Source organism: Mya arenaria, chromosome 11 (assembly GCF_026914265.1).
Source record: "Mya arenaria isolate MELC-2E11 chromosome 11, ASM2691426v1".
Lineage (NCBI taxonomy): Eukaryota > Metazoa > Mollusca > Bivalvia > Myida > Myidae > Mya > Mya arenaria.
Genome location: NC_069132.1, coordinates 2413734 through 2429011, shown reverse-complemented (window position 1 = coordinate 2429011; position 15278 = coordinate 2413734). Strand labels below are relative to the sequence as shown.

The following is a 15278-nucleotide window of genomic DNA, read 5'->3' as shown; positions in this document are numbered from 1 at the left end:
TTTACCATTGTATGAAGTTCCAATGAATTCCATCCAGTACTTTTCAAGTTATACTCCGGACAAACAAAAGTAACAAAGGGCAATAACTCAATAATAAGCAAGAATATAGTTATGGTTATTGTACACTGCACTTCCTCTCATTATGCTCTATCATTGTATGAAGTTTAATCGCATTCCATCCAGTAGTTTTTAAGTTATGCTCCGAACAAGGTAAATTGCAACGGACCGACCGACCACAGGGTGACTCCAAAATACTCCCTTCAAACTTTGTTTGTCAAGGGTATAATTATATGTATAAATTGAAATTTGAAGTTGAGGGTAGGGGATGTGTACCATTATCATAATCCCAGTAATCACAGAATTTGAACATGGGCATAAGGGTGTTATACCATGTCCCATTCACAGGTAGGGGGTGTATCATAATCCTAGTGTCTCGGTTATCGCAGCAGTGATAGGGGAGATGAATAGTTATTGACATGTCCGAGTTATCACAACAGCTGTATTTGAGGGTAGGGAAAGTGTAACTTAATTGTCATGTCCCAGTTATCTCAGCAGCTGTTCTAGTCTTGAGGGTAGGTATGGTGTTATTTTATTGACATTTCAGTTATCTCAGCAGCTGTGCTTGAGGGTAGGAAAAGTGTAGCTTTATTGTCATGTCCCAGTTATCTCAGCAGCTGTACTTAAGAGTAGGGAAGGTGTTACTTTATTGTCATTTCCCACTTATGTCAGCAGCTGTACTTAAGGGTAGGAAAGGTGTTACTTTATTGTCATTTCCTAGTTATCTCAGCAGCTGTACTTAAGGGTAGGGAAGGTGTTACTTTATTGTCATTTCCTGGTTATCTCAGCAGCTGTACTTAAGGGTAGGAAAGGTGTTACTTTATTGTCATTTCCTAGTTATCTCAGCAGCTGTACTTAAGGGTAGGAAAGGTGTTACTTTATTGTCATTTCCTAGTTATCTCAGCAGCTGTACTTAAGGGTAGGAAAGGTGTTACTTTATTGTCATTTCCTAGTTATCTCAGCAGCTGTACTTAAGGGTAGGAAAGGTGTTACTTTATTGTCATTTCCTAGTTATCTCAGCAGCTGTACTTAAGGGTAGGAAAGGTGTTACTTTATTGTCATTTCCTAGTTATCTCAGCAGCTGTACTTAAGGGTAGGGAAGGTGTTACTTTATTGTCATTTCCTAGTTATCTCAGCAGCTGTACTTAAGGGTAGGAAAGGTGTTACTTTATTGTCATTTCCTAGTTATCTCAGCAGCTGTACTTAAGGGTAGGAAAGGTGTTACTTTATTGTCATTTCCTAGTTATCTCAGCAGCTGTACTTAAGGGTAGGGAAGGTGTTACTTTGTCATTTCCCAGTTATCTCAGTAGCTGTACTTAAGGGTAGGAGAGGTGTTACTTTATTGTCATTTCCCAGTTATCTCAGCAGCTGTACTTAAGGGTAGGAAAGGTGTTACTTTATTGTCATTTCCTAGTTATCTCAGCAGCTGTACTTAAGGGTAGGAAAGGTGTTACTTTATTGTCATTTCCTAGTTATCTCAGCAGCTGTACTTAAGGGTAGGGAAGGTGTTACTTTATTGTCATTTCCTAGTTATCTCAGCAGCTGTACTTAAGGGTAGGGAAGGTGTTACTTTATTGTCATTTCCCAGTTATCTCAGTAGCTGTACTTAAGGGTAGGAGAGGTGTAACTTGATTGTTATTTCCCAGTTATCTCAGCAGCTGTACTTAAGGGTAGGAGAGGTGTAACTTGATTGTTATTTCCCAGTTATCTCAGCAGCTGTACTTAAGGGTAGGAGAGGTGTAACTTGATTGTTATTTCCCAGTTATCTCAGCAGCTGTACTTAAGGGTAGGGAAGGTGTTCCATTTTCGTAGTGTCCCAGTAATCCCAGCAGCTGTACTTAAGGGTAGGGAAAGTGTACCATTTCCGTAGTGTCCCAGTAATCCCAGCAGCTGTACTTGAGGGTAGGGAAGATGTACCATTATCATTGTGTCCAAGATATCCCAGCAGCTGTACTTGAGAGTAGAGGAGCTGTACCATTATCGCAGTGTCCCATTTATCCCAGGAGCTGTATTTGAGGGTAGGGGTGGTGTACTGTTATCATAGTGTCCCAGTTATCCCAGAGCTGTATTTGAGGGCAGGGGAGGTGTACTGTTATCATAGTGTCCCAGTAATCCCAGGAGCAGTATTTGAGGGCAGGGAAGGTGTACTGTTATCATAGTGTCTCAGTTATCTCAGCAGCTGTACTTGAGGGCAGGGGAGGTGTGCCAATATCGTAGTGTCTCAGTTATCTCAGCAGCTGTACTTGAGGGCAGGGGAGGTGTGCCAATATCGTAGTGTCTCAGTTATCTCAGCAGCAGTTCTTGAGGACAGAAGAGGTGTACCATTATCCTGGTGTCTCAGTTATCTCAGCATTTGCAAGTCCCTTTCCAACTCTTCTATTTGCCTATTGAATAAAATTCTAATTTGCTTCCTGGGTAGAAACCAGTTTTAGATATCTTAAATGAGGTCAAAGAAGGCAACGACAAAGCGCAGTTGGTAAACTTCACACAGTAAAAGGGAACAAATCTGTTCAATGTTAAATGGCTGGTTTGAAAATCCTGCTTTGCTTGGGTCATGAAGAATAAGTGAGGTTGTTTCCGGTACTCAAGGTTCACTCACACAAGACCACATTCTCTCAACACTTTGCAAAAGTGCATTTTTGGTGTAGTATTGTTACAATTCAGACAATAGTAGAAACACGTCAGAATATCAGATTGGTCAAGATTTAGAACTAAAACAAGGTTCAAAAAGAGTTTAAGGCCTTGCTTTACATGTTTGTATTGTCTATATGGCAACACATTCACCAAGTTTTAATTCAATCTCTAATTGTTTTTGACTTATGGTCAAGGTTAAAGTATTAACAATACCTCAACCTTTTTCTTTGGAAACGGTTTCAACTTGTCTACGACCAATGGAGAACTTTCAACTAAAAGAACTCATTCCATACAGGCAAACATAGGAATGAATCTATCTCATTCCAAGAAGTCGATGTTTTGATTGCATTGGTATCAAGTCATTACAAAAAGTAGTTTTTTATTATTTTTTTTTATTCTTTAAACATCATAACATTATGTATTTGAGTTCTTTAACTAGAATAGAAATGTAAAATAGCAAATCCCAAAACAAACAATATACAAGTAATATAATTGTGCATTTTACGAACAAACAACCCATACAAAAATCTGAATAACATTTTTTGTTTTGACAAACTGCGGGCTAAGTGCATGATGAGAGTAACTCAATAATACATATAGAGTGTGTTACAACAGTCTTGCTTTAAGATAAAAAATATATATTATTATATGTAAAAGGAAATAAATACTTGCATTCATTTTATATACCTTTGAATACAAAATGGAAAACATATTCAAGATCAGTAACTTCGATAACTGTAGTAGTTTACTTACATTCATTGTCTATACATTTGTATATTTATTCAGTTATGTCAGTCAAACGTTATACATAGCCTATGTTACCCAGTCGCATAAGCACCCAATCAAATATAAATACTGACTTGACATTCTTTCGTATCTTTTACAACTCTGATTATAAGGCACAAGAAAAAAATACACGTACATACAAAAATCTGCAACAAATGATCGAATATTCTCTCCAACAATTACAAGTGCAAAATGTACATGTATATAATAAATAGTGCTCTGCAGAGAGAACACAAACACTTGGCCTGTTTTTAAAATAAGGGGCATAACTAATTCGTCAAACATGAACTATGCTATTCATGTGCTTATTATCTCTGGAAACTTGTATATCAAGTTCCATTTAAATATCTTGAACGCTTTAAATGTTTTGCGCAGAAATGCTGAGAGCAATGCCTGTGATCACGACATCAAGGCCATGAGAATACCTCAACTATTTCTTAGATAAACAGATGAGCTAAATATCAATATATAAAATATATTTAATTTAAAAAGTGGTAGATTAACTGTTACATAGGTCACAGACCCTTCCTATTGCATAATAATATAAAATGAACCTTTAAAAGAAGTTAAATAAATAACAGGTTGCGCAAGTCTCCTATCAATGGTGCTTCAGGTGCTGTAAACATAATCTATCCACAACTTTTTCTATTTTCCTTCCCTGAAACGGCTCACAACTTTGACTCCAACACGTTTCAAAAGCCTGGAAAAAGAAGCAAAGAATAAAAGTTGCAGGCTAAAAACAACATTGTAGAGATATAAAACTTACATTGTTAATACTTAGGCAACCAATATTTCATTGTTTTTTCTTCATTTTTCTTAAAAAAAGTGGAAATAAAGAGTATATATAACTCGAGGGCCATGATGGCCCTAAAACGCTAACCTAAGCAAAGGGCCGCAATCTGTGATAAAGCATTAATAACAAGAGCTGTCACAGAGACAGCGCGCTGGACTATTCCGCCACTTTTCAGTGTAAGGATTGAAAAGTTTTGGCCAAACATGCATGGATCACTGTTAAATTCGATTTCAATGCAATTCATGATGTGCTGAGATAGTAACATAAATGTGGTTACATGGAAAATTTCAACCAGATTTTTTTTAGTCTAATAATAAAGGGTAATTTTTTGCAAAATACAGTTATATATCTTGGTTATTCAATTACGTTGAAGTATAAAGTCTCAATTCAATACATCGAGTAGTTGCTTAGAAATTAACCTATGTGTGCTTACACGCAAAACCTTAACCAGAATTTCTATGTCGAATAATAAAGGGCAATTATTTGCATAAAATGAAACTAGAGTTATCTTACATGGTTAATTAATTAGGTTGGATGGTTGAGTACCATTGTATCAAGTCTCAATGCAATACCACAAGTAGTTGCAGAGATATTAACCTATGTGTGCTTGCACACAAAACCTTAACCAGAATTTCTAAGTCGAACAATAAAGGCCTATTATTTGAATTAAATGCAAACTAGAGTTATCTAACTTGGTTAATTAAGTAGGTTGGATGGTTGAGTACCATTGTATCAAGTCTCAATGCAATACCTCAAGTAGTTGCAGAGATATTAATCTATGTGTGCTTGCATGCAAAACCTTAACCAGAATTTCTAAGTCAAATAATAAAGGCCTATTATTTGCATTAAATGCAAACTAGAGTTATCTAACTTGTTAATTAAGTAGGTTGGATGGTTGAGTACCATTGTATCAAGTCTCAATGCAATACCACAAGTAGTTGCTGAGATATTAACCTATGTGTGCTTGAACGCAAAACCTTAACCAGAATTTCTAAGTCAAATAATAAAGGCCTATTATTGGCATTAAATGCAAAGGAGAGTTATCAAACTTGGTTAATTAAGTAGGTTGGATGGTTGAGTACCATTGTATAAAGTCTCAATGCAATACCTCAAGTAGTTGCTGAGATAATAACCTATGTGTGCTTGCATGCAAAACCTTAACCAAGGGGTGACGCCGACGCCGACGCTTGGGTGAGTAGTATAGCTCTCCATATTCTTCGAACAGTGGAGCTAAAAATGTTGCAATTTAAACATATCTTTACCAATGACTATGCCTGGATTTATATTTGTAAAGGGTTATGCAATGAAGCTACCTGTAAAGTTTTATTGAATTTAGCCTGGTAGTTTCAGATATTTTTTTAAAGCAAAACAGGAAGTCAGCCATTTTGTTGTTGTTGCTGTTGTTGTTGTTGTTGTTGATTAATCATTACCTCTTGTTGTATTTTTGTAAAGGGTCACCCAAGAAAGTTTCCTGTAAAGTTGCTTTGAATTTTCAGAGAAGATGTTTTTTAAGCAATTGTTGACAGACGGACGGATGGACGGACGAACGGACAAAGACCGATCACAATAGCTCACCTTGATCACTTCGTGCTCTGGTGAGTTAAAAATAAAATTCCCATTTAACTTTAATCTATAACTGACTAGAATGGGAACTTTAGTTATAAGAAAAATATTTTCATCTTTTTCTTATGAATTGCACTTGATCTTAAAAAAGTTTTGAGAAAAACAAGAAGGTCAAAGTGTACTCCTTGTACCCATCTCTCTACCATTTAATTATGTTTTCCATTTTGGCATTATCAGAGGCGATAAGAGACTACATACTATAGATTATGGTTGAAGATGGCTTTAACTTTGAGAGAATGTTCTTGCTAAATTCAAAATTTCTTAACATCACAATTTGGCATAAAACTGAGAAAACTACCATGTTCCAATAGTTGGCATGTACTGGCTTAAGTACACGCCGAGCAAAATTGGATGCTGGGAAATCCAGACTTCGTCCAGTCTGTTTGCTATGGCAACCGCACAAAGTCGGGCACAACGCTCTGTGGACATCCGTTTCTCTCCTTCCTTCATCTCAACATCTAAAACCTGTAGGGAATCCGTGTATGTTATTGAATTTATATGAAAATAAGAACACGAGTTCTGGAGCAGTAATAATGCCTGACATCAGAGCGCAATATATCTACACATCAAACACATCATATTTTTCTAACCTAATTCAAAACAAACAGTGCGAAAATTCGAACAATTTCATGATAAAGTAAAGTTTACCAAAACACTTAGACAACATACTACACTGACAATAGTTACCTCTCCTGTTTTTTCTGTGAAGCTCCCCTTCAGAAGGTTAGAAAATACGGGCCCTGGGCACAGGTTTGTTACAGAAATATTACGGCTGTACATTTCCATCCTCAACGCATTAAACCATCCCTGAAAAGAATAAATATTTAAGAAAAGAATAAACGTGGCATGTATTTCGAATTTAAAATATCTGGATGATACAAACATCTTGGTACTATTCCTTGACCATTATAGGTTCTGGGGACCGTTTAAATTAAGATCTGAGTCGACTTTAGTCATATATTGAATTTACTTTAGTGCCATAATTTCATTCTTTCGTGTAAAAACAACAAATTTGTTGAATTGATATCCCCCGCCTGATTAGGCAAAGTTCATGAATTGGAAATGAAAAGAAGGTGGAATATTAATATATTAACATGTAATATGGCTGCAGAGAAATGGACCGTTATGAACGTCGGATATAAGTTTGAGTTTGTTTAGAATTATCATCATGTGTTCAGTCATACATGTATGAACATAATCTGACCAATCACTACCATGAAATGGTTTCAGACAAGATTTTTGTAAGATTTCATCTAGTGACCTAATTTTTTATCACAAGTGACCCAGTTTTCTAATTTATTATCACATGTGACCCAGTTTAAACATGTCAAAGAGTTCATCAAGGAAAACATTCTGAATAAGTTTCATGAATATTAGACCATACATAATGCCTCTAATGTGTTCCAAAGATTTTTCTAAGATTTGAGCTAGTGACCTAGTTTTTGACCCCATGTGACCCACTTTTACAAGCGGTCCATATTTCATCAAGGGGTACATCCTGACCAAGTTTAAACATATTCTGACCAATCATTACCATGATATGGTTCCTGGCAAGATTTTTCTAAGATTTGACCTAGTGACCTAATTTTGATCATATGTGTTCCAGTTTTATATACGTCCAAGAGTTCATCAAGCAAAACATTTTGATTAAATTTCATGAATATTTGTCCATGTATAATGCCTCTAGTTTGTTCCAAAGATTTTTCTAAGATTTGACCTAGTGACCTAGTTTTTGACCCCACGTGACCCACTTTAACAAATGGTCCAGATTCGATCAAGGGGAACATTCTACCCAAGTTTAAAATTTTTCTGATCAATGCCTACCAAAATATGGTTATGGAAGGACGGACGGAATGATGGAAGGATGGACAATGCCAAAACAATATCCCCCTCCATTCACCTTAACCATACAGAAAGTGGTAGGTGGGAGGTGGAGTTGAGTTGAGTGTTTGTCTTTCAAAGGTTCGTTCAGTGATGTGTTAGAAATATGGTTACCTGAATAGCATGTTTGGCCCCTGTGTAAGATCCAGACAGTGGTGCACCTAAAATAAAACAAAAATGCATTTCATAAATAACTTGTATATTTAACTCTGTAAAATGTTTAGTTTTATATATGTAACCGTAATAAGCCATAAAATTTTATTCTATGTTTTGCATCAGGTTCCAATTTAATAACATACCTACACGGCAGGAAAATCCCTGAACAAGATGTGTCTTGAAAAAACAATGATCTTTTAGTGTCTAACTGTCTTAGACAACAAGCACTTAACACAGTTAACAATCAATTTCTAAATGCATTGTGTTAGGTATTTTATGCTTGATATTTAGTTTTTTGTCTACAAAATGACAAACCAGCGTGGGAAAATTCACAATATGAAAGAATTTATGGCCAAATATTTACATTCACACTCGATCTTCTTTACGATAAAATTTGCATTAATTTTGCATGAACCAGTTGAGCTTTGCTGACCTCTGGAGGTGGAGTTTTACAAAAAAGCAATCACCATGCATCTTACTACGATCTCCATTTCTTAATATAGCAACACACAATATATCATGTACTGTTAAATGCCAGCTTGTTTACATGTTTCCTTTGATGCTTACTCACCCAGGTCATGTATATGTAAGACACCAATTAAAAAATCAAGATTATAATGTAAATTTAAGGACTGATTCTTATTGTTTGTGTGTGAATACTGTATGAACGCTCAGCCATGATTTTGCAAATCCATGAAGCGCAGTAGTCTGTGTTACGGTACTTTTAAGCATTAAACTATTTCTTGATATTATAGTGGAAAAAAGGTACCATGTGACATATACTACAAGCATTGTCTTACATACTAAATGCTTAAAGGTGCCATCACACATGGTACCTTTATACCCTAAACAATTTTCATCATTCCACAAACATATTATTCAGTGCAAAAAGGTGCCATATGTCATATGGTACCCCTTTCCAACAATAGTTTTATGGTTTACCACTAGGCACTTTGTTTTTCATATTTCAGGTATAATTTATAAAATTTATATGTAGATATAATGCAACTGTATTGAAATATGCCAATTTTTATAATAATGTAACTGTATTAAAATATACACCTTTCTGCACTCAGGGTGGGAATTTTACAATTATTATCTATGGTCATGCCTACCCACTTTGCCAGCCACACTGCTCATGTTGACAATGTGACCTTGACCCCTGTCCAACATGCGGGGCAGCACCTGCTTGGTAAGTGAGAGGACGGACAGCACGTTTATCTCCAGCATCTCACGGTCAACCTGTAGGTCTGTCTTCTCCCAGGCCGCACGCTGAGATCTACCTGCATTGTTCACCAACACATCTATCTGAAAGAAAAACACAATATTCCTTCTGTTAAATAAAATGTACAAATTTTTAATGTAATTTATAAAATCTTATAATAGAGGAAATCTAAGTGTTTGTCTATTGCAACAATTGGCTAACAGTGATAACAGTGAATATTATTTGTTTTTTTATCTTATTAAGCTAGAAACTCAATGATAATATCTTTATATTAAAAAAAAAATGCAATACCATTTACATATATCCCTTTTAAACATTACAACGTATTCAAACTTATCAATAAACAATGAGAGGTAACCCTGATACAAAATTAATCTAAAACAAGAGGCTCACGAGGGCCTATGCTCACCTGGCATGAGTTTTTTGGTATTTTTTACCCAAAGCATGTACATAACCACATTCAAAGGGAAGCAATCAGTGGGCCATATGTATTTCTGCTTATTTGTAACAAAGGGTAAAGGGAAAAGAATACTACATCAATACACAACTCTATGTACAAGTTATCTCCCTTAGATCATACTAACCAATACAAGGGCCATAATCCAGTCATGCATTATAGGATTTGGCTGGTTTTAGAATGGAACCAAGCCCTCATGGATATTTAACAACTGTATTAGTTTGATTAAGATGCAATCAAAACTGAATACTTTATCGCGTTCACAAGCAATCACTATAGGCGCACAGACACTGTCTCATCACATAAGGTCTTCTGGCCTTTGGCCAATAGAGCTAAAAATCATACAGCATCCCCTTTGATAAAACCTTGTCTTTATATAAATTCAAGAATAATCATTAAATAGGATGCAATTTAAAGAATCCGAAAAATTTAAAACGTGAGACAGAGACCCTACTAGATGCTCTCTGATATGATCTCAAATCTCAAATCTTGTTCAGCAATGATGTGAATGACAGTCATGATTTTTTAATAAATTTTCATTGATATCTGCCAAAAAACTCACCTGTTTATATCTGGCAATGACCTCTTCAACAGCAGGCCGGTGTCGGTCAAACTGGAGAAGATCCAGGGGCAACACCAATATATCCTCATCCAGTAACGAGCCAAACGCTGCATGTAAATAGACATTGCAATAAAGTCAGGTCTACTTAATTGAGATATCTAGTTCATAACATGATGAGAATATTTGGAGTATGTCATTTGTGTTACATTTGTTAAGGAATATGTACTGTTTGTGTTACACATTACTTACCAAGTACTAAAATAATTGGAAAGCCAAACATTTACAGATATAAAAGCAGGGCAATACAATAATTTGATCTTCAGCTTCAAAGATATTCAGTATTATCATATTCATAATTGATTTACATACGTGAACGTGCTATAAGAAGAATAGTACTCTGTTAGTCAAACTGTTTAGTCCTGTTGCAAGTCTACTGCACTATAAAAGACAAAAATAAACACCACTACTGCACATACAAAGACACTGTTTTTTGACCCGCTGTAGTTCCTCCTCCCTGCGTGCAGTCAAGATTAGTCGGCACCCTGCCTTTGCCAGCTCATATGCGAGGTATTCCCCAATGCCACTGGATGCTCCTGTGATCCATACTACCTTGCGCGCTAAAACTCCTGAAGTAAAAAAATGCTTAATTTGTTTCAGTAAGGGTTTAAAAAGGACAGGGTGCTGCAGAAAAAGGACAGGGTGATGAAGAAAAAGGACAGGGTGATGCAGAAAAAGGACAGGGTGCTGCAGAAAAAGGACAGGGTGCTGCAGAAACAGGACAGGGTGCTGCAGAAAAGGGACAGGGTGCTGCAGAAACAGGACAGGGTGCTGCAGAAAAAGGACAGGGTGCTGCAGAAACAGGACAGGGTGCTGCAGAAAAAGCACAGGGTGCTGCAGAAAAGGGACAGGGTGCTGCAAAAACAGGACAGGGTGCTGCAGAGAAAGGACAGGGTGCTGCAGAAAAAGGACAGGGTGCTGCAGAAACAGGACAGGGTGCTGCAGAAACAGGACAGGGTGCTGCAGAAAAAGGACAGGGTGCTGCAGAAAAAGGACAGAGTGCTGCAGAAAAAGGACAGGGTGCTACAGAAACAGGACAGGGTGCTGCAGAAACAGGACAGGGTGCTACAGAAAGAGGACAGGGTGCTGCAGAAAAAGGTCAGGGTGCTGCAGAAACAGGACAGGGTGCTGCAGAAACAGGACAGGGTGCTGCAGAAAAAGGTCAGGGTGCTGCAGAAACAGGACAGGGTGCTGCAGAAAAAGGGTGGTAAGGGTAAAAAGGGCACATTGTTTGATATAATTTTAGCTTTCAACTGCCAGATATATAATTTTTTATTATTATGTTTGCAGTTTTTTTAATTAGTGATGTTCCAATGATCGATTATAATCAAATATTGATTGGTGGGGCTGAAATTGGCTATAATCGATTGTATTTGGTCAATTGAAAGTGTTCATTTGTTATCGTCAACAATATAGCCAAAAGCAGCAACAACAATAAATAATTTCAACCATACAAATAACATAAGCATAGTTAAGGATTACAAGTTACAGTACAAAAATTAAACTTCAATTCAGATGTTGTCAAATACTAAATGTACTATTGATAATCGGTTTCTTGAGTGGAACAGATTATCAATAGTCAAACTGGAACCAATTCCAAACACTATTTTTAATCATATCAAAACATTTTAAACAAAACATTATTACTTTATTACAGACTGATTGGTTTGTAGTCTAAAATAATAGACACTTTATATGGGATTCTTCCAATCTGAAGGATTTGCCATATCAAAAACATGCCAAGAAATACCAGCCAAATTTTCCACTTTTCATTTCTACACAAAGGTGAACTTTAGCTACACATTAATCCCTAATTGACCAAGAATCCAAGGTCAATTTCTCATGTTATCATGTCTTGGGATTTGCTAAGGTTTGGGTCAAGATTTGGAAGAACGTATGAAATTTTGCCAAGAAAAACATAAAGAAGTATTAAGAGTTATACATAATTATTGACAAGTTAAACTTAATATAAACTTATACATAAAATATGTTGTTGTTTTTTAATGAGTAACATTAAACTGTTTTAGACCATGTGGCAGCTGTTAGTGAAAATGGTATGCTTATTACAATCGTTTTATTTGGAATGTAAACGTAACCTGTATTGATTTATATGAATCTGGTCGATTCATAGATCGAATTGTATTTAGGGGTATGCTTTACTAAGCATATAGATATTGATTTTACAATGGAAGCTTGATTGATTTCGCATTCTATAAAAGATAAAAGATAAAAACACTCTTTTAATTATAACACTCTTTTAATTATTCATTTTAAAATCTTTGTTGTTCACTGAATTTTTTTTTATAAAATTCTCAAGTACAGTCGAACTCCATTGGCTCGAACTCAGGGACTGGTGAATATACCTCGAGCTTCAGAAAATTTGAACCAAGCGGCAATTCTTACCTTCAGTATAACGATACTGACCATATTGGTGAAACTGAAGTTCTCCGAATTTCAAATCTACTTCAATTGTGTTTACATCATCATGAACATTGGGCATTGTGAATTTTCGTATTACAAATGTATTTTGCATTGCATTCATACCGTGATCGGTGTAAGAACATAAAATCATTATCCTTTAGTGACTGATTCCCTGTATAATATTGAGCCCCCACCCCAACCCGCCAACTCTAAAAAGTAAAAGACATCCACCGAAAAAAAGACTACCCGGTTTCATTTTATTTCACGCACATGAGTCAAAATATTAGTTTAAACATATAAACACAACGATTGTGAAAAAAACATTATATCAATGACTCTTGTTGGCACGATTTTAAACGAGTGCGCTTACCAGTGCGCTTACCGGACAACCAACCCGGTAGTCGATAAAGTGTGACCCATGCGCCATTTTTTCTTAAGAATAATGACTGGGTCGTTATTCTATTTGGGTTAAAATACATCCTTACGCAGGCCAAATCTCAATAGCCTCTTAAACAACAATACCCTAATCAAGTTATTAAATTAGTCGACACAATCTTAGCTAAAGGTGCTATTTTAATACAATTAGATGTTAAGAAATATAGTAAGTTACATTTGTACTTGATATTTTCAATCTTTAAACATAACTCAAATGCTAGGGAGGGTTTAGAGAGTTAAACTCTGTTGTAATGGAGATTTTTAAACTACTGTAACGGTCCGCTGTATGGGGCAGATGTGCGTTCATAGTCTCCACTTCTATGCACTTGCTAAAAAGCTCAGCTGTCCTGTGAGGCATAGTAAGTTGGAACTTCAACAATCTTTAAAGCTCTGCTATCCTGATGGTTGAAGTGTAACGTCCCCTGTAGGCGGCAGAGGTCTACAGCAGCGGAGGTGCGTTTATAATAATGTTCCATATAAAACGAAGTATGTTCATACCGGATGTAAACTTGGTTGGTAATATGCAAATTAGCAAATCCCGGGCTATGTGAGAATAGAGAAGTTAGTGTATATAAAGACCAGTGGACCCCTTCAGGGTTGAGCATGCTTTTCCCTGAAGGGATCTGTTGGTGTTTGTTTCATTACGCCAGAAAGCTTGGCTATCTGGTGTTGATTTGATGGTCTTGCATGTTTCACTACATTCAGAAAATCATGTCTATATTCAGCTATAAACCATTATTGAAATGTTTGTGTTATGTTTGACAAGTATCGAAATATACAAATTGAAATGAAGCGTAAAACCTGAGAATCATGCACTATTCCAAATACTGACCAAAATCATTGCTCCCATGCAATTCTACAGTAGTCTAAAATAATAGACGTGTTATACGGGATTCTTCCAATCCCTAACGTCTACACAGGAATGTGCAAAAAAGGGGGGCGTTTTAAAAATATTGAAATTGTTTTAAGTGAAGTATTTTATGGTTGAAATTGATCATAAAGAGATTAATATTTTACCATGTAAGTGAAATGTTATTTTGCACTGAACAAGCATGTAATGCATTAAAACAAGTTGTTTACCTTTCCAATAAAACGAAAGTTGACAGACACAGACAACAATTATGTGAAGGGGAACAACTCGATACAATCTTAATAACTCGGCCTCCTCCGACAAAGCTTCGAGATAGACCTCGTTATACAATCGTAAAAACTCGGCCATGGCCGAAATGTTCCGGGTGATTTAAAACTGTGCCCTGAAGCCTTGCAGGTGCCCTTCATGTATATATCGTTATGTTTTGACAGAATGAAATGAAGAAAAGCCGTCAAACTCATAATTATAAGTTGGATATTTATTTTTTGTGTACGGAACTAATATAAAATAACATTATCTGGTAATATTTCTTGTTTTTATGATATTTTATAGACGCTATATGCTTTAACCCGGAATCCTGATCGGAACAACTACCCACTTTTGATACTAAGCAATTTGTACGTGAAGGATTTGCCATATCAAAAATCTAAAAAAAATCCGTCAACGTACAATTATTTGGACTACATGCAATTCATGCTGGGCGTAATGGCCATTAAATTTCGATGATTTAGCTATTAGCAGATAACTGATTAAAGTTGCCTGGAGAATCACAAAACCATGACTGGAATATCCTGCATATGCCAGGTATATGCAGGCATAGCCTCTGAAAACAAGGATTTCCTTCTTAATCGAAAATTGGATAGGCTTTCTTGGCATGTTGTAAAAAAAATTTGTAAATGTACAATTATTTGGACTAATTGGTTTTTAGTGAGGGAAGAAGTAATCTAAACAATTAGGGATTATAAACACAAGTATTACGCACTAAAAGTAATATCACCATGAAATTCTCACTACTTCCAGAACTTCATTTAATTAAAATACTCAATAAATCATTTAATAAAACAAATATATCCGTAAGGCTTATTAAACATGTATTGTACAGTACATGTCTGACCCAAAATCTTGTGTCGCGCCTCAAACTACCGGTAAGTATATACTGTAACGTTACCCGTTGATTGTCCAAACTTTTCTGCCCATTGCAGCTGAAGATCACAGTCAGTAAATATAAGCCTCAATATTTGAATTACAGCAACAGCAACAGCTAAAATTTCAATTGCAGTACAAAAATCCATTTTAATATGAAATTGAAAGTAGCGTCTT

General features: G+C 36.0%; 1 protein-coding gene across 1 annotated transcript; it reads right to left on the bottom strand.

The window, feature by feature from the left end:
- Positions 1 to 3158: 3158 nt before the first annotated feature.
- On the bottom strand, positions 3159 to 15278 carry LOC128207182 (dehydrogenase/reductase SDR family member 7-like). The gene is made up of 8 exons (XM_052909965.1): positions 15127 to 15278; positions 10651 to 10800; positions 10175 to 10281; positions 9046 to 9238; positions 7889 to 7935; positions 6581 to 6700; positions 6192 to 6358; positions 3159 to 4177 (listed from the first exon to the last, which is right to left on the bottom strand). Exons 1-8 carry the CDS (start codon positions 15248 to 15250, stop codon positions 4123 to 4125), a joined length of 963 nt encoding a protein of 320 aa, XP_052765925.1. The 5' UTR covers positions 15251 to 15278; the 3' UTR covers positions 3159 to 4122.